The 21,752-nt window shown below is 32.4% G+C and overlaps 1 protein-coding gene across 1 annotated transcript in view; it reads right to left on the bottom strand.

Moving 5' to 3' along the window:
* Positions 1 to 2,271: 2,271 nt before the first annotated feature.
* Positions 2,272 to 21,752, bottom strand: part of LOC148938448 (integrin beta-6-like) — a gene marked incomplete at its 3' end in the record, with an annotated part of 37,856 nt that continues 18,375 nt past the window's right edge. The window contains exon 3 of the mRNA XM_089107784.1: positions 2,272 to 2,485. Coding sequence (XP_088963910.1) covers positions 2,272 to 2,485 — 214 coding nt within the window. The remainder of the gene's footprint in view (positions 2,486 to 21,752) is intronic.

Genomic DNA, 21,752 nt, shown 5'->3' with positions numbered 1-21,752 from the left:
TATTTGAAAAAAACTACGTTTTCTAAAGAGTTAAAGAGGCTGAGTCACAAGTTCGAACCTTAAAACGTAAAGGGATTAGAAGGTACAGAAAAAAAATGTTAAACTGAAAGTAAGGAGCGACATTAAAACTTAAAACGAACAGAAATTATTCCGCATATGAAAGGGGCTGTGCCTTCCTCAGCGCCTCGCTCTTTACGCTAAAGTTTGACTTTCTCACAACCCTTTTTTTTAAACAATAAAAACTTTAGCGTAAAGAGCGAGGCGCTGAGGAGGGCACAGCCCCTTTCATATGCGGAATAATTTCTGTTTGTTTTAAGTTTTAATATCGCTCCTTACTTTCAGTTTAACATTTTTTTTTCTGTACCTTCTAATCCCTGTACGTTTTAAGGTTCGAACTTGTGACTCAGCCTCTTTAACTCTTTAGAAAACGTAGTTTTTTTCAAATAATTTCTGCACGTTTTTGTACAGTTTATTACTTATTATTGCTTGACTAACTGGTAGATGATTGTGTATTATTCTTTTGTTTCTCGAAAGGGTGTTTTAAGGGTAGACCTTGTAACTCAGCCTCTTTAACTCTTTAGAAAACGTAATTTTTTTCAAATAATTTAAAAAAGAAACTGAGTTTCCTTTTTAAACTTTAAATTCAGTATATAAAAAATTTCCTCTGACGGTGAATCGAACCCGGGTTTTCCGCCTGACAGTCAGGAGTATCGACCGCTGTACTAAAGAGACACAATTGTAACTGTTTTTTAGTAAGGGGAATCTATTTTTGACGCAAGCAAATCCCCACAAAACTTGATATTTGGTTTTTGGAAAACAGGGAAGGAGTGATCAGATTGAGCTAAAATTTTGAGGATAAGCTCCCAGGCCCCCGGAAAGCTTATCCTCTAAATTTCAGCCAAATCGGACACCGTTAAAGGGGGGGCTGTGGTCGGAGGGTCGAAACTTCCGGCCCACTTTTACCCATGAAGATAAAGTCGGAGGGGGGTGAAATTTCGCACGTTTCTTAGTTTGAGCTTGGGCTACAAAATGCGATTACCGCTGTCTCTCTGCGACCGCTACGACCGGAAATCGCTTGCGGGCTCTTATAGGAAAACGAGCCCGCGTTTTCGCGGGCTCTTATAGGAAAACGATAAGAGCCCGCTTATAGCTGATTCTTATAGGAAAACGAGGTATTTTGTAAATTTTACTTCGGGGGATGATTTTTTCAGTCTGAAAATATCAGAAGGCCCACGAAAGTTAAATTTTGCATCTAATAAATGCGCAGTCACCTGGATCAGTGACCAACTGTGACCTATCAGCGTGTATAACAAAAAAAAAGAGAAATGAAGTTTAAGTGAGTATATTTGACTTTTTGAAAACAGGTAAGGAGTGATCGGAGGACTGAAATTTCGAGGATAAGCTCCCGGGCCCTAGGAAAGCTTAACCTCTAAATTTCAGCCGAATCGGACAACGTTAAAGGGAGGCTGTGGTGGGAGGGTCGAAACTTCCGGCCCAGTTTACTCCATGAAGATAAAGTCGGAGGAGTATGAAATTTTGCACGTTTCTTAGTTTGAGCTTGGGCTACAAAATGCGATCACCGCCGTCTTTCTGCAACCTCTAGGACCTGAAATCGCTTAACATTGTGGTGGGTCGCCTCTTTATAGAGGCATAAGTGTGCCTCCTTGATAAGATAAAGAATTTCTTGATGAGTGAAGATGGGTGAGAGGGAGGGGGCTGTCTTCTATAGGTATTCGTTCTCGGTTCCCACGAGGTTTATTTTTTATTTATCTATAAAATTGCATCTTTTCTTAAATTTTGTGTTTTCTTTCAATATATAGCCTATGTAGAAAGTGAGTAAAATATTGAGTCCTGCCACGAACAAATCTGTATAGATTTTCACGAGATAGGTCTTTTTGATATGATTTTTTTGTGAATATTGGTCTTTAATAAAAATGAATTTCTCTTTCTCTTAATAGGTACAAGAAGCAGTCTAGCGAGCAGGAACTCATTCGGAATTAAAGGTTTTCTATCGGTTTTCATCACTTACAAAGTCATAATTTGAGTGATATCCTTCTAAGGTATACATTTAAGGTGGATCCAGCCCATATAGGAATAACATAGGTGCTAAAACTAGCTCTACATCCGGCATATCAACTCTACTAGGACATAAGTTGGGTAGCCTTTTCTAAGTGCCCCGGGCCCTAATATTAATGTATAAAAGAAGCAGACCTCCCAGCGAGCAGGAACTCATTCGGGGTTGAAGGTTTTCTAAGGTCTTTCATTACTTACAAAGTCGTAGTTTGAGTGATATCCTTTGTGGTCGGATTTGTACGGCTTCTTTGCCTTCTATTCCTCTGGTCAACATCATGTCTTGTCTAACGGAATATTCAGATCCAGGATTGACAATATAGGGAAGCTCACAACGAACAGGTAGCTGATAGCCCAAATAACGACTCTCTTGATTACATCGAGGTATGGCATTCCCGTCTGGAGTTGTAAAATTCTAGAAAAAAAATAGATTAGCCACACTGTTTTGAACCCAAAGCAAAAGGGCAAGGCTTATTTTTCTTAATTTTAAAGAGGACAAAATAAGGTATAACTTTTTTGGGGGGAATAGCTTTTGCTTCATTACGGTACCTGATTAAATGAATACGAAAACAAAGTTTACTGAGACCAAACTGATCTCTGACGATAGAGTTAGCACAAGGGACAAGAGAAGTGGAAAAAATTGCAAATATTTTAAACAAATATTTAAACAAATTAGCCCCATGCAATAATTATACCGTTTGAAAGCCTTTTTTTACCTAATTAAAGGTTCTGGCCGTGAAGACATCACAATTAAAATTTCGGAACAAAGAGAGCCACAACTGTAAACAAATATGGTTGCACTGATTCTTGATGTTCTAATTTTATTTGTCTGCAGTTCAGGAATGAATATCAATTTATGTCAAGCTCTCATTTTGCCTTTACTAGCACTTTTAGTAATCTTGTTTAGTATTAAGTCATCTTGCAGGGATAGGCTCAAGTTTAAGGAATATGTTTATGCTTGACTAGGTGTTAATCACCCCGTTATCTGTGTAGCATGGCCGTATCCAGGGGGCGGGGTGATTTGGCCCCCCCCCCCGTAATGTTTGTCCGACTCATTAAACGTAGCAAAATAGAATATAAACAAGTTTTTGATGCGTTTTTTATAGTCCTCCCTCCCGAAAAAAAAAATCCTGGATACGACCCTACTGGGCCGTATACAGTTACCAGAATGCGACCGAATTTCAGCGAATTTGGTTTGATTAGTCTTGACTGTAAATTTATAGGTTTTTTTTTAGCGGATGAAGGTTCCCTCTAAAACCAGCAATTTTGCGACACGCTTACCGCTGTAACTTGCATCAAAATGACAAGATGCTTTAATCATTTGTCTCAAATCTATCTATTCACCGAACTAAAATTATGACATTACTTACGGCGAGGAACTAAACTTACTTAAAAAAAAGGAAAATTGTCCTTTTCTACTATTTCCAGTCAATTTTCTAAGTGTTTTTGGTCTAAAAAATATATGTACAACAAATTCTATAAATGTAATTCGACAGATGAGAATACATCTGAATCTCAGCTATGGAATACAAAGAAATGAATCTGAAAATAGTATACGGGTCTAGGCCAATTAAAGGAAAAGAAGAGAACACAAATCAAACGAATATTTCGCCCGTATAGAACAAGGTGTCTTCACGCAAAAAAAAAAAAAAAAAACACAAAAGAACTAAAATAATATGAATAAAAATATGTATAAAACTAAAAAAGACTAAGTAATATATATATATATATATATATATATATATATATATATATATATATATATATATATATATATATATATATATATATATATATATATATATATATATATATATATATATATATATATATATATATATATATATATATATATATATATATATATATATATATATATATATATATATATATATATATATATACATATATATATATATATACATAAGAGATGGGAAATTTTTTTTTTACTCTTTTTTTATGGGGCACGGTCTGAAATGATTCCATTCTGACTATAATTGAATAATAAACAAACATTTTAGCATTATTTTCAGTTTCAGAGGTCCCTACCATAACTATTAGAAATGTGTAAGCAAGCTTTGATAAAAAGAAAAGCGCACAATAATGCCGTTTAATTAAACAATGTCAAACATGACTGTTGAGTTGCAGTACACTAAACAGAAAATAAGTGATTTGCAATAGTGCATAGCAATAGTAATGGCGTCCAGTCACTTCAATTGTCAAACTACACAGTTCACATATGGGCTTCAGACTGGTTCATCAGTGTCTTTTTGGTTTGATCACTGTAATGCTGTCTGTACTCCTTAACAACTAGCAACAGGAACTGTTTCTGTTCTTCAGATGTTGTGTGCAGTTTGTTATAGTCATCCATCAGTGCAACACCACGTTATGCAATGTCATTGATTACCCTCATGCTGTGTACTATATTTTTAACTGTCTGGTAGTCTTCGTCAACTGACCACAGATCAATGTTCTTACTTAGGAATGATGAAGGCAGTCCGGTAATGCTGAAGAATCTGTTGGTATTCTGCGTGACAACGTTTTCTAACTTCTTCTCCCCGAGTGTCAACGGGTCCACTTCTTCAGAGGGTGCTCTGCTCCTGATTTTTGCAGAGGCGTAACCATATGATGTTTGGTGTCATTTGATACTTCGTCGTCAAAGAAGGCGAGTGCCACCAATTCCTCTGATAAGTACCATAGGTGTCTTATTATTTTGTTCAAGGCAGTTTTTGATATCAATTCTGATATTTTTCTGTAGCTGTAGATGTCCTTTAGAAGTTGGAGGTCAATGCGAGGGGCTGATGGTGCTGACGATGCCTGAAACCATGCTTTCACGTAGATGATCACATTGAATCGACAAATATCAGCAAGAGCCTTTTCTTGCCTTTTCGTGAGTTTGAACTGACTTCTGAACATCCAGATCTTTAGTGCATAGATGGCCTTTGCCATCCACCTTGCTTGATGCAGCCCAGCTGGAGCTCTGAACGAGATTCCCTTAGATGGCGTGCCACCGAGGAATATGATTGTCAAGTCCAAAAGCTCACGGTAATCATCACGGGGTTGATACAGTAGTGTCTGCATCTCAGCAAATGCTATGATATCTGTGATTACATATGAAACAGTTGTAAACACACCCTCATCTGATGAAGCTGTCTGAAAGTCTGCTCTGTTAATAAACTGCCAAGTTTATTAACAGAGCATGTCCTTGTCAAGTTAATACAAGCAAACCAAAGCATGTCCTTGTCAAGTTTTTGTTTCAGAAGGATACAATCACCATTTCTTGGACCGAAATTGACAGATGTGGTGTCAAAACACATGCACTTTACATTCTCTGTAATGTTCCAAGCCACAGCTGCTTTAAAAACTGCTGCCGCAGAAGCTTGGCCAGTTCCCGAGGCTACCTTTGGAACACCAAGAAGCTGATCTACACCTGCTCTGGAGACCGAAATTGGAAGGCGATCGACAATCTGTCTGCTGCAGATATCCTCTAGGAGTCTTCCATCCTAGTGAATAGTTGGAGGAACTGATGGTTTAAATTCCTGTCGTAGATTTTCGGCTATTGCCTAGTGCCGCTTCATTCTGTCTCTGGGAATTGAAGAGCGATCGACATTGAATTCAGCAGGATCATGACCAATGTGTTGCAGAGTCGGAACAAGAAGTAATGCAGCACTTCTGTCACTAGCTTTAGCCACATCCAGACAGGCTGACATTTTGTCATCCAATATGTATACTCGTTATCTTTTTTGAAGTTTTGCTGAGGTTGACAGTTTTATATCTTTTGTTTCAGGGTCTTTAATTTCTTGACCTTTTTTGCTGTCAGTGTCGCTGTCAGATGATGATTCCAGTGTCACTTTCTTTTCTCTTGTTGTTCTTTCTTGCCTCTCCTTCTCAATTCTTATTTCATGGTACTCTTTCCTTTTCTGAGATGATGCTCTTTTTATTTCTAAAACCTTGGGGACACTGCCCATCTTTCCACGGCGTCCTGGTTCCCGCTGCGCTAACAGAAACTCACGGTCTTCTTGAATACGTATCATCTCCATTGCGTTGGCGTGGGCAATGTCAAACAAAACGTCGAGGCCCACTTTCCACTTTTCTTCCTTCTTTTTCAGTGTCTCAGAACGCTTAGCTTTGTTTTCTTTATTTTTCTTCAGGTTGTCATACTCCTTAAAGAGACACTGAATTTTGTTTACCACATGTTTCTTGACCATCGTTGGAATGTGTGCCTTTGCCCAAATTGCAAGAACGTCATTGGCTGTGGAATGTGCCGCTTCAAAGACTGTCTTGTTCGTCACTTGCTTGTAGTGATAGAATAGCGCCATGACCTCCTTCTTCGACGGTAGTTTCGTTGAAATTAGAGTGTCTGATAATTGCCGGATGAGCCATATGTGTGTTTTAGTTCTTGTAGTTGGTTTTAATATTGCATCAGTACTGTCACTTGTACAAACCATGCAGTCCATGCTGTCACTCATTGCTGTGTCAGTGTCAGTGTATCTGAAACCAAGTATCGGATTAATAAAGTTACCTGTATCAGTGTGAAGCATAATTAAGATATTGCAGTTCATAAAACTAAAAAAACCTGAAATTTGCATTTTCACTCACATTGCATACAACAAAAATAGCGTCCTGTGTTGAAATACATTGTGGGAAGCCTACAGATAAATAAGTAAATAAGTCCAGCAGTTCAGAAAGCTACCATGCTGTACTATAGTGTAGTGTTGACTGTTGAAAACTGTGCAAGACATGCAGCATTGAGCAATGAGCATGCAGTAACCAAAAACTTTAACCTCTGGTAGGGACGTCATGAAACACTTAAAACACAAAAAAATCCTATTTAATATTTTCCAACTTCAAAATGGGAAGGATTTAAATTTGCGTCTCGCAACTTTTAATATTTGATAAATAGTATTTTTAGTTACCACTTTTTTTTTCTTTTTTTTCTGACAGTTTTTTTTTAACTTTTTTTCTGACAGTTTTTTTTTAACTTTTTTTTATTGAACCAAAATTTTTTTTTGCGACTTCGAAATTATTCAACTTTTTTTTACGTATCTTAAAATGACATCGATGACACAACAGTAAAAATTATGTATGACTCAAAATGGAATAATGATTATTCTACTGATTACGAACTAAGAGAAGACAATAACTACAATATCAAAAGAGAACATGGTAAACTATTTTAAGGAACGGATTCAAAATGTGCATCTTTTGTCGGATATGCTGGATAAAATTGACAAAATCTAAGTATCAGATTGAATAAATGCTTTATCAACATTATTTGTCGGATATGTCGGATAAAATTGACAAAATATAAGTATCAGAGTGATTAAATTCTTTATCAACATCCTTTGTTGGATATCTCGTATAAAATCTAGAATCAGAGTGATTAAATTCTATATCAACATCCCTTTCTCGGATACAAGGGATAAAATGGATAAAATCTAAGTATCAGAGTGAACAAATGCTTAACAACATCCTCTCAATACATTATCAACATCATTTGTCGGGTATATCGAATAAAATTGACAAAATCTAAGAATCAGTTTGATTAAATTCTATATCAACAAACCTTTCTCGAATAAATGGGATAAAATGGACAAAATCTAAGTATCTGATTGATTAAATTCTATATCAACAAGCCGTTCTAGAATATATAGGATAAAATTAAAAAAATCTAAGCGTCAGAGTGAATAAATTTTTTATATCAATATCTATTTTCAGATACATCGAATATAATTGACAAAATCTAAGTATCAGAGTGAATAAATGCTTTATCAGCATCCTTTGTTGGATATCTCGGATAAAATCTAAGTATCAGAGTGATTAAATTCTATATCAACATGCCTTTCTCAGATACATGGTATAAAATTGATAAAATCAAAGTATCAGAGTGAATAAATGCTTTATCAACATCCTCTAAATGCATTATCAACATCATTTGTCGGGTATATCAGATAAAATTGACAAAATCTAAGCATCAGTTGGATTAAACTCTATATCAACAACCCTTTCTCGAATACATGGGACAAAATTGACAAAATCTAAGTATCGGATTGAATAAATTCTATATCAACAAACCTTTCTCGAATAAATGGGATAAAATCGAAAAAATCTAAGCGTCAGAGTGAATACATTTTTTTATATCAATATCTATTGTCAGATACATCGAATATAATTGAAAAACTATCTAAGTATCAGACTGAATAAATGCTTTACCAACATCATTTGTCGGATATGTCGGACAAAACTTTTTATCAAGGAAACATCTGAATGCGTTTAAGGTATAGTACGAATGGCTTGCAAAAAACACTAAAATACTATCAGAATGAATAAATTCTTTATCAACATCCGTTGTTGGATATGTCATTATGAAAAAATTGTAAGTAGGTAAGTAAGTAAGTAAAAAACTCTTTCTTGAATTCACATCTTGGATACACAATACAGAAATTTAATTAAGGAAATTATGAAAAAAAAAATTGAACAAATTTTTTATTAACATTCATTATCGATTGAAGTCACTTCCTAGACAGACAATACAGCAATTTCAGAAAATCTAAGTATAAGAGTGATTAAATACTATATCAACATCTATTTCTCGGATACATAGGAACAATTTAACAAAATCTAAGTGTTAGAGTGAATAAATTTTTTTTTTATCAACATCTTTTGTCAGATACATCGGATAAAATTGACAGAATGTAAGTATCAGAGTGAATATTTTTTTATCAACATCCTTTGTCAGATACATCAAATAAAATTGACAAAATCTAAATTTCAAAAGGAATGAATACTTTAACAACATCCTTTATCGGATATGTCGGATAAAATTGACAAAATCTAAGTATCAGAGTGACTAAATTCTATATCAACATCCTTTTCTCGGATACATAGGATAAAATTAATAAATTCTAAGTGTTACAGAATAAATTTTTTCTATCAACATTCTTTATCAGATACATCGGATAAAATTGACAAAATCTTAATGTTGGAGGGAATAAATTCACTATCAACATCTTTATTCAGATATGTCGGATACAATCGACAATATCTAAGTATCTGCGGAAACAATTTTTTTTTACATCATAATTTGCCAGTTACATTGAATAAAATTTACAAATTCTAAGTTTTAGAGTTAATAATTTTTATTATCAACATCCTTTGTTAAATACATCAAATGAAATTGAAAAAGTCTAAATATCAGATGAAAAAATGCTTTAACAACATCCTTTATCGGATATATCGGATAAAATTGAAAAAATCTAATTATAAGAGTGACTAAAGTCTATATAAACATCCTTTTCTCGGATACATAGGACCAAATTGACAGAATCTAAGTGTCAGAGTGAATAATTTTTTTTATCAACATCCTTTGTCAGATACATCAAATAAAGTTGACAAAATCTAAGTGTCAGAGTGAATAATTTTTTTTTTATCAACATCCTGTCAGATACATCAAATAAAATTGACAAAATCTAAATTTCAGAATGAATAAATTTATTATCAACATCCTTTATCGGTTATGTCGGATAAAGTTGACATAATCTGAGTGTTAGAGTTAATAATTTTTTTATCAACATCCTTTGTCAGATGCATCGGAAAAAATTTACAGAAACTAAGTGTCCGATTGAATAAATTTTTTTATCAACATCATTTGTCAGATACATCCAACAAAATAGGAAAAATATAAATTTAAGAATGAATAAATACTTTAACAACATCCTTTACCGGATATGTCGGATAAAATTGACAAAATCTAAGTATCACAGTGACAAAATTCTATATCAACATCCTTTTCTCGGATACATAGGATAAAATTGACAAATTCTAACTGTTAGAGTGAATAAATTTTTTCTATCAACATCCTTTGTCAGATACATCAAATAAAATGGACAAAATCTAAATTTCAGAATGAATAAATTCATTATCAACATCCTTTGTCGGATATGTTGGATAAAATTGACAAAATCTCAGTATCTGAGTGAATAATCTTTTTTTATCAGCATCCTTTGCCAGATACATCGAATAAAATTGATAAAATACAAGTGTCAGAGTGAATAAATTTTTCTTTATCAACATCCTTTGTCAGATACATTAAATAGAATTGACAAAATCTAAATTTTAGAATGAAGAGATGCTTTAACAACATCCTTTATCGGATATGTCGGATAAAGTTGACAGAATCTAAGTGTTGGAGTGAAAAAAAAAATTTTTATCAACATCATTTGTCAGATACATCGGATAAAATAGACAGAATCTAAGTGTCAGAGTGAATAAATTTTTTTATCAACATCCTTTGTCAGATACATCAAATAAAATTTACAAAATCTAAATTTCAGAATGAATAAATGCTTTAACAACATCCGTTACCAGATATGTCGGATAAAATTGACAAAATCTAAGTATGAGAGTGACTAAATTCTATACCAACATCCTTTTCTCGGATACATAGGATAAAATTGACATATTCTACGTGTTAGAGTGAATAAATTTTTTTATCAACATCCTTTGTCAGATACATCAAATAAAATTGACAAAATCTAAATTTCAGAATGAATAAATTCATTATCAACATCCTTTGTCGGATATGTCGGATAAAATTGACAAAATCTAACTATCTGAGTGAATAATTTTTTTTATCAACATCTTTTACCAGATACATCGAATAAAATTGATAAAATATAAGTGTCAGAGTGAATAATTTTTTTTTTATCAACATCCTTTGTCAGATACATCAAAAAGAATTGACAAAATCTAAATTTCAGAATGAATAAATGCTTTAACAACATCCTTTATCGGATATGTCAGATAAAATTGACAAAATCTAAATACCAGAGTGACTTAATTCTATATCAACACCGTTTTCTCGGATATATAGGATAAAATTGACAAATTCTAAATGTTAGTGAACAATTTTTTTTTTTTTAAACATCCTTTGCCAGATACATCGGATAAAATTGACAAAATCTAAATTTCAGAATGAATAAATTCATTATAAACATCCTTTGTCGGATATAACGGATAAAATTGACAAAATCTAAGTATCAGAGTGAATATTTTTTTTACGAACATCCTTTGCCAGATACATCGAATAAAACTGATAAAATATAAGTGTCAGAGTGAATAAATTTTTTTTATCAACATCCTTCGTCAGACACATCAAATAGAATTGAACTAATAAAAATTTCAGAATAAAACAACATCCTACGTCAGACTGGTTTGATACTATTTACAGAACATAAGTATTATAGTTGTTCAATTCTTTATTAAAATCTCTTTCTGGGATACAAGTGGTACAATTGACGAATTATAAGTTCCACAGGGAATAAATGCAATATCAACCTGCTTTGTCAAATATGTCAGATAAAACTGACAGAATCTAAGTATCAGAGTGATTTAATTCTATATCAACATCCCTTTCTCGGATACATGGGATAAAATTGACAAAATCTAAGTATCAGAGTGAATAAATGCTTTATCAACATCCTTAAAATGCATTATTAACATAATTTGTCGGCTATATCGGATAAAATTAACAATATCTATGCATAAGATTGATTAAATTCGAAATCGAAATCCTTTTCTCAAGTACTCAGGGCAAAATTGACAAAATGTAAGTTTCAGAATTATTTTGTTCTGGATCAGCATTCCTTTCTCAGACACTAGGGATAAAATTGACAAAATCTAAGTATCAGAGTGAATTAATGCTTTATCAATATCCCTTAAATGCATTATCAAGATCACATGTCGGATACATCGGATGAAATTGACAAAATCTAAGTATGAGAAAGAATAAATTCGTTTTCAAAGTTTTTTTATCGGATACATCCATCCTTTTGTCGGATATGTCGGATAAAATTGTTAAAATCTAAGTATCAGAGTGAATAATTTTTTTATCAACATCCTTTGCCAGATACATCGAATAAAATTGATACAAAATAAGTGCCAGAGTGAATAATTTTTTTTTATCAACAACCTGTGACAGATACATCAAATAAAATTGACATAATCTAAATTTAAGAATGAAACAATGTCCTTTGTCGGATATGTTGGATAAGATTGACAGAAACTAAGTATCAGAGTGAATAAATTCATTATCAACATCCTTTGTCGTATATGCCTGCTAAAACTGACAGAATCTAAGTATCAGAGTGAATAAATTCATTATCAACATCCTTTGTCGGATGTCAGATAAAACTGACAGAATCTAATTATCAGAGTGATTAAATTCCAAAAACATCAGATAAAATTGAGAGAATCTAAGTGTCAGAGTGAATAAATTTTTTTATCAACATCCTTTGTCAGATACATCAAATAAAATTGACAAAATCTAAATTTCAGAATGAAAAAATGCTTTAACAACATCCTTTATCGGATATGTCGGATAAAATTGACAAAATCTAAGTATCAGAGTAACTAAATTCTATATCAGCATCCTTTTCTCGGATACATAGGATAAAATATCGGATAAAATTTACGAAATCTAAGTATCAGATTGATTAAATTCTATATCAACATCCCTTTCTCAGGTACATGGGGATAAAATTGACAAAATCTAAGCATCCGATGGATTAAATTCTATATCAGCATCCCTTTCTCAGGTACATGGGATAAAATTGGCATAAGCTAAGTATCAGAGTGAATAATTTATTTTTTATCAACATCTTTTATCAGTTACAACAATTATAATTAACAAAATCTAAATATCAGAGTGAATAAATGCTTTTTCAGCATCAATTTTCGGATATGTTGAATAAAATATGCAAAGTCGACATAGCTTTATTTAATTTTTTAGGATTAATTTAGACGAGGTTGCGTGCGCGCACGTAACCTCGTCTAAATTAACCTTAAAAATGAAATAAAGCTATGTCGACTTTGCATATTTCAGAGTGAATAAATGTTTTTTCAGAATCAATTTTCGGATACGTTGAATAAAATATGCAAAGTCGACATAGCTTTATTTAATTTTTTAAGGTTAATTTAGACGAGGTTACGTGCGCGCACGTAACCTCGTCTAAATTAACCTTAAAAAATGAAATAAAGCTGTCGACTTTGCATATTTCAGAGTGAATAAATGCTTTTTCAGCTTCAATTTTCGGATATGTTGAATAAAATATACAATGTCGACATAGCTTTATTTCATTTTTAAGGTTAATTTAGACGAGGTTACTTGCGCGCACGTAACCTCGTAATGTTGATAATGAATTTATTCACTCTGATACTTAGAATTTGTCAATTGTATCCCATGTTTCCGAGAAAGGGACTTTGATAAAGAATTGGATAATTCTAATAATTATGTTCTGAAAATTTTATCCAACAATTCTAACAAAGGATGTTGTTTTATACTAAAGTTTATATAATTACAATTTTCATTGATGTATCTGACAAAGGTTATTGATAAGAAAAAATTTATTCATTCTGACACTTATATTTTATCAGTTTTATTTGATGTATCTGGCAAAGGATTTTGATACAAAAAATTATTCATTCTGATACTGAGATTTTGTCAATTCTGTCTGACATATCCGACAAAAGATGTTGACAATGATTTTTTTCGCTCTGATATTTAGATTTTGTCAATTTTATCCGATGTATCTTGCAAAGGATGTTGATAAAAAAAATGTATTCTCTCTAACACTTAGAATTTGTCAATTTTATTCTATGTATCCGAGAAAACGGTGTTGATATAGAATTTAGTCACTCTGATACTTAGATTTTGTCTATTTTATCCGACATATCCGGTTAAGGATGTTGTTAAAGCATTTATTCATTCTGAAATTTAGATTTTGTCTATTTTATTTGATGTATCTGACAAAGGATGTTGATAAAAAAAATTATTCACTCTGACACTTAGATTCTGTCAATTTTATCCGATGTATCTGACAAAAGATGTTGATAAAAAAAATTATTCACTCCAACACTTAGATTTTGTCAACTTTATCCGACATATCCGACAAAAGATGTTGATAGTGAATTTATTCATTCTGAAATTTAGATTTGGTCAATTTTATTTGATATATCTGACAAAGGATGTTGATAGAAAAAATTTATTCACTCTAACACTTAGAATTTGTCAATTTTATCCTATGTATCCGAGAAAAGGATGCTGATATAGAATTTAGTCACTCTGATACTTAGATTTCGTCAATTTTATCCAAAATATCCGGTAAAGGATGTTGTTAAAGTATTTATTCATTCTGAAATTTAGATTTTTCCAATTTTATTTGATGTATCTGACAAAGGATGTTGATAAAAAAATTTATTCACTCTGACACTTAGATTCTGTCAATTTTATCCGATGCATCTGACAAAAGATGTTGATAAAAAAATTATTCACTCCAACACTCAGATTTTATCAACTTTATCCGACATAACCGATAAAAGATGTTGATAATGAATTTATTCATTCTGAAATCTAGATTTTGCAATTTTATTTGATGTATCTGACAAAGGATGTGGATAAAAAAAATTTGTTCACTCTGATGCTTAGATTCTGTCAATTTTATTTGATGTATCTGACAAAGGATGTTGATAAAAAAAATTTATTCACTCTGACACTTAGATTCTGTAAATTTTATTCTATGTATCCGAGAAAAGGATGTTGATATAGAATTTAGTCACTCTGATACTTCGAATTCGTCAATTTTAACCGATATATGAGATAAAGGATTTTGTTAAAGCATTTTTTCATCTGATATTTAGACTTTGTCAATTTTATTTGATGTATCTGACAAATGATGTGGATAAAAAAAATTTATTCACTTTGACACTTATATTTTATCAATTTTATTCGATGTATCTGGCAAAGGATGTTGAAAAAAAATATTCACTCTGATACTTAGATTTTGTCAATTTTATCCGACATATCCGACAAAGGATGTTGATAATGAATTTATTCACTCTGATACTTAGATTTTGTCAATTTTATCCGATGTATCTGGCAAAGGATGTTGATAAACAAAATTTATTCACTCTAACACTTAGAATTTGCCAATTTTATCCCATGTATCCGAGAAAAGGATATTGATATAGAATTTATTCACACTGATACTTAGATTTTGTCAATTTTGTCCGACATATTCGATAAAAGATGTTGTTAAAGCATTTATTCATTCTGAAATTTACATTATGTAAATTTTATTTATGTATCTAACAAAGGATGTTGGTAAAAAAAATTATTCTCTCCGACACTTAGATTTTGTAAATTTTATCCGATGTACCTGACAAAAGATGTTAATAGAAAAAATTTATTCACTCTAACACTTAGATTTTGTCAACTTTTTCCTGTGTATCCGATAAATGGATGTTGATATAAAATTTAATCACTCTTATACTTAGATTTTGTGAAATTGCTGTATTGTCTGTCTAGGAAGTGACTTCAATCGATAATGAATGTTAATAAACAATTTTATCAATTTTTTTTCATAATTTCCTTAATTAAATTTATGCATTGTATATCCAAGAGGTGAACTCAAGAAAGAGTTAGTTACTTACTTACTTAACTACTTACAATTTTCTTATAATGACATATCCGACAACGGATGTTGATAAAAAATTTATTCATTCTAATAGTATTTTCGTGTTTTTTTTTGCAAGCCATTCGTAATATACCTTAAACACATTCAGATATTTCCTTGATAAAAAAATTTTGTCCGACATATCCGACAAATGATGTTGATAAAGCATTTATTCAGTATGATACTTAGAGATTTTTTCAATTATATTCTATGTATTGCACAATAAATTCTGACATAAAAAAAATTATTCACTCTTACGCTTCGATTTTTTCAATTTTATCCCATGTATTCAAGAAAATGTTGTTGATATATGATCCAGTCAATTTGATGCTAAGATTTTGTTAGTTTTCTCCCCTGTATTCGAAAAATGATTGTTGATTTATAAATGAATCAATCTGATATTAAGATTTTGTCAATTTTATCCGATATACCCGACAATTGATGTTGATAATGCATTTAGAGGATGTTGATAAAGCATTTATTCACTCTGATACTTAGATTTTATCAATATTATCCTATATATCCGAGAAAGGGATGTTGATATAGAATTTAATCACTCTGATACTTAGATTTTACCCGAGATATCCAACAATGGATGCTGATAAAGCATTTATTCACTCTGATACTTAGATTTTGTCAATTATATTCGATGTATCTGACAATACATGTTGATATAAAAATTTATTCACTCTGACACTTAGATTTGTTTCAATTTTATCCCATATATTCGAGAAAGGGTTGTTGATATAGAATTTAATCAATCCGATACTTAGATTTTGTCAATTTTATCCCATGTATTCGAGAAAGGGCTGTTGATATAGAATTTAATCAAACTGATACATACAGTTTTTCAATTTTATCCGACATACCCGACAATTGATGTTGATAATGCATTTAGAGGATGTTGATAAAGCATTTATTCACTCTGATACTTAGATTTTATCAATTTTATCCCATGTATCCGAGAAAGGGATGTTGATATAGAATTTAATCACTCTGATACTTAGATTTTATCCGAGATATCCAACAAAGGATGTTGATAAAGCATTTAATCACTCTGATACTTAGATTTTGTCAATTTTATCCGTCATATCCGACAAATAATGTTGATAAAGCATTTATTCAATCTGATACTTAGATTTTGTCAATTTTATCCAGCATATCCGACAAAGGATCCACATTTTGAATCCGTTCCATAAAATAGTTTACCATGTTCTCTCTTCATATTGTAGTTATTGTCTTCTCTTAGTTCGTAATCAGTAGAATAATCATTATTCTATTTTGAGTCATACATAATTTTTACTGGTATGTCATCGATGTCATTTTAAGATACGTAAAAAAAAAGTTGAATAATTTCGAAGTCCAAAAAAAAATTTTTAGTCCAATAAAAAAAAATTTAAAAAAAAACTGTCAGAAAAAAAAAGTTAAAAAAACTTTCAGAAAAAAAGAAAAAAAAAGTGGTCACGACAAACATTATTTTTCTAATAGTAAAAGTTGCGACACACATATCTATATCATTCCCATTTTGAAGTTGGAAAATATTAAATGTGAATTTTTTGTGTTTTAAGTGTTTCATGACATTCTAAGAGATGTAAAAAAAAGTTGGAGGGATTGGAGGGGGGCGGTTGGAGGGGGGGGGGGGGTAGGAGGGGCGGGGGTTGGAGGGTGGGGGGTTGGTGGAATGGGGGTGGAAGACTGTGGCTTGGGGGGGGGGACTTTGGGCCGGAATAAAAAATAGGTATGATTTACCTCATGTACTAAGCTCGCAAGCCATTTAAATACAGTGTTTACATACTTTTTTCTTGTTTTGATATTGCATCATTATATTTCAAATGCCAATTTTGAACTGAGAAAATAACTCATTGTCAGAGTTTTTATACCCGTGTTCAAGGTTGAACATAAAACAACCACACCTAACAAATTAATTTAAAGACAGAATTTAATAACATCATACTAGGAAACGAATCACCATACCCTGAAATCACGCACGACTTTTAACTGAAACATGTTATTTAACTCCAAAACCATGGTTTCGTGAACAGCACGAATTTTCATGGTAGGTTGAATCCGGTCATTGTACTGTCTCCTTGTATGGCGGGAGTACTGTGCGCTAATTACCGTTATAGCTATATGGTGGGACTGTGCGCTACTTATCGTTATAGCTATATGGGGGGACTGTGTGCTTGTATATATTATAGTTATATTGGGAGACACTCTGCTCGAATATATTATAGCTATATGGTGGGACTGTCTGCTACCTTATATTATAGCTATATGGTGAGACACCCCCGTTGTAACTGTTATAGCTACATTGGCTACCTCTCTGCTCGGAAGCATTGATACAATACTACTTACGGCGAGGGACAGCTGTCCTCCTTCCCCTATATAACTATGCTATTGTTGTTCCTTAGCGTTTCTATAAAAATTAGCGTCTTTTGTAAAAAATTTAGCGGATCATGGTTATGATTTTCCTTTGCATTTGTTTGTGTGTTTAAGAATATCCGTTTAATTTTGTCGTAGATGCTGGATGCCACAGTAATGACAGTAGTCATTACAATGGCATGATACAGAGGGAGGATAAATTATACGGTACTAGACCCTTAAAGTTCAAACCGGCGGTGCTAGTCTCCGTTTCAAGGCCCTTTAGCCAGGAAGTGCAATGGAGGGTTTGGGAACACCCTTCCTGCTTTCGAACACCCTTCCTGCTTACCTTCCCCAGGCTTCTTCAGGCACAGATTTAGAGCTGGGTTGACTCTGGCTAGGCTTACATAGTCACGCCACTGGCCCTTGTCCCAAACCAAATAACCGGCCACACCAGGGATCGAACCCCCCATCCTTTGGACAAACTTTCAACAATACTTGACAAAAATACTTTCTTAAGAAATTTTAACTCTTGGATCTAACACGAGCAGTAGTAGTATTATACTCAGAATTAGTTCAAGCAGGCTTCTAAAGAGGAATAGGTTTCTTAAAAGAACCTAGGTTTTGAAGAAAAAAAAGTTTTTGGCTTTTCAAATGACAAAAATAATTTCTTGAGAAATTTTAAGTCTTCCTAGTGAATAGAATATATTTATTTTCTCCAATAGCTGGAGCAAACATAAGCTTGTCAATGTTTAAAAAAAGACAAAACAAAACAAGGATCAAGAAAAAACCCAAGCAATATCAAAAATTTAAAGTAGCAGATGCTGATCCAAGGTCAAGTGATTAACATGAGTCATAAAAATTTATGTGTCAAGAGTCAGGTCACGTGGTTTATGATTATAAGTGACCATGTATTATTCGGATTACATCAATTAAAATATAAATGGATATAAAATACTTTATAAAAGGTACGCTATGCACGCATTAAATTGAGTAATGCCCAACATAAGTTCAGAAACACTCACAGGCAAATACCTGAAATAAACTGCATCAAACATTAAATATTTGTTCAGGTAATATTATTAAATACCGAGTAAAATAAGGGACAAATTATTTGCAATATCTCTCGCTACTAGAGGCTGGGTAAGTCAATAAATGTGGAGAATTATTTTATTTATCAGAGTCTAGTGACTGGTCCTTCACTAGGGGGGCTCTCAAGGTCGGATAAAGCGATCAGTTTTAACACGTTAGTCCAAATTGATGTGTCGGATCATGTCTACGACTATCACGTGAATCCAAGTTGAAGTGCACAGCATAAATATATATACGAAAAGCAGAGGAATGTCATATACTCTCCATTAAAGATATTTGGAACACATCAATCTAGACATTTCTTCATCACTCCACCTCTTTACACACGCGCAATGGCAAATGTTTAGCGCATTATGACGGGAATGATCTTATCGAATGCAAAATAGCAACTGAAACTGTTGCTCTGACGTACTGGGAACTTCTCATTCAGCGCGTTATGATGTGTTTCATTTTTAAAGAAAATTTTCGTTATTATTCGCATATATACTTATGTTGTGTTGAATTGTTTCAGTGCATCATCATATGCTGAGTAGTTGTTGTGTTCAAGTATATTGTTCACAGCTCTTTTGTGTACTATCTCAACTCTATCTGATTGATCTTTTGTCAACCCCGGATGCCAAGCTGGACATGCATATTCAAGAGAAATTCAACATAATTGGGGTATACAAATGGGGTATGAGTTGGGATATCAAATCTGTTGAGGTGAGAAAAAGAAAGTAAAAGCGAGGCACCTTTTTTAGTCAGATAGTCAACGTGCGAGTTCCATTTTAGATCTTCGTCCAAAATTATTCCAACTATTTTTAACTGTTTTCTTTGTTGGCAGCAGGGAAATATGGGAAGAGTGGCTCTCAACATAGTTTATTTTGTAATTATTAGTAACATAATTAAATATTTCAAAAACATTTAATTGAAAAAAAATTAAATATTTCAATATTTCAATCTTTAGGAAGGAAAAAGTCATAGGAGATCTCTTAGTCTCACTGACCATCAGTTTTACCCATCGTAATTCAGCTTTTAAATCATTTAAATTCTCGTCAAGTCAGACTCTTTGGTAGTTGGATGGCTTAGTCGCAGTGCTGAGGCAGTTAAGTCATCAGCAATTTTTAAACGCCCACGAATTGTTGTTAAAACGGTTAAAAACAATGAGAATATGAAAGTGGGCCTAATTTAGTCCCTTTTGGTGAACCGCAAAAAATATCTAAAATCCAGATGACTCATGATCAGGGAGGTGGAGTCACTGAGACATTTTAAAAAGAGAAATTACAAGCATACGTACATCACGGGGACCCACAGCCTCAGCTTCTTCCACAGCCAAATTATGGTCAAGACTGTCAAAAGCCTTAATTTTATCAGCAAATTATGCATTAACATATGTCCCATCTTTTTCTAAGTGTTTAAGGATGGTTTCCAACATAGCAACCAAATAATGAATAGTACTATACCCGGCTCTAAATCCAAGTTGTAGAAAATCTATCTTATCATTTATGTTCTCAAATAAACATTCGAAATAAAGCTTTCAAACACTTTCGAAAGAGCCGGTGTTTTCGAAATCGACCTGAAATCAGTAATACCTTTGGGTGCTTTACACTTGGGAATTGGAGTAACATATGTCTGTTTAAAAGTACTAGGAAAAACACCATTAATAAAAAAAAATGGTTAAAAATGTTTGTTAAAGGAGTACATAAAAGATCAGCACACTCAATAAATAATTTGATCGGCATCTCATTTGGGTAATTAGATTCACGAGAATCAAATGCCTTCAATTTCTTGCTACTGAACTAATCTCTAGGATAGGATTATTGGAAATCGAGTCATTAGGTGGTAAGGTTGTTAGTCGCGGATGAATTCTGCAAATCGATACGAAAAAATTATTAGCTTCGCTAGTTAACAATGATTTACCATCATCATCTCTCACTTCAACAAGCTTGGTCACCTTTTTTTTACCAATAATGTTCTGAACTATATCATTAACTTCCTTGGGTTCGATATATATATATATATATATATATATATATATATATATATATATATATATATATATATATATATATATATATATATATATATATATATATATATATATATTATATATATATATATATATATATATATATATATATATATATATATATATATATATATATATATATATATATATATATATATATATATATATATATATATATATATATATATATATATATATATATATATATATATATATATATATATATCACTTATTATTTCAGAACCATACTGTTTACGCGAACATCTTAATTTATACACAGTTCTACTTCTTAATCTTTTGAATTTTTCCTCAGGTCTTGTGTAATCCATGGTTTTTCGTTATATTGGAATAACCTGTTTAAGCAACACAGAATTGCTTAGCCAATTGGGATCCAAATCATTAAAGTCGTCACACATTATGATACCTACGGTACGGTAAAAGGATCGTATATCGTCAGTGAAATGATGTAAGAAAGTCACAAGATCTCGACGATAAGGACTACGCGTTGAATAGTAAAAGGCACAAATCACCAGTGATGCCACTACCTTAGGTAGCTTTTTAAGCCTGCATCATCACCATAGGACTTCCAAACCGTGTTTATTTGGTTTTTTGTTGAAATCGAGAATTCTGCTTTTTATTGGATTATTGGAATATAGGATAATTGTCGATCGACAAGTAATCCTAACGCTACCACCAAGTGCTTAAAATAT

This window comes from Artemia sp. Qi Xiang Cuo, unplaced genomic scaffold, assembly GCF_049724085.1.
Source record: "Artemia sp. Qi Xiang Cuo unplaced genomic scaffold, ASM4972408v1 HiC_scaffold_3278, whole genome shotgun sequence".
In the NCBI taxonomy this organism is placed as follows: Eukaryota; Metazoa; Arthropoda; class Branchiopoda; order Anostraca; family Artemiidae; genus Artemia; species Artemia sp. Qi Xiang Cuo.
This window is presented reverse-complemented; position numbering and strand designations above follow the sequence as displayed.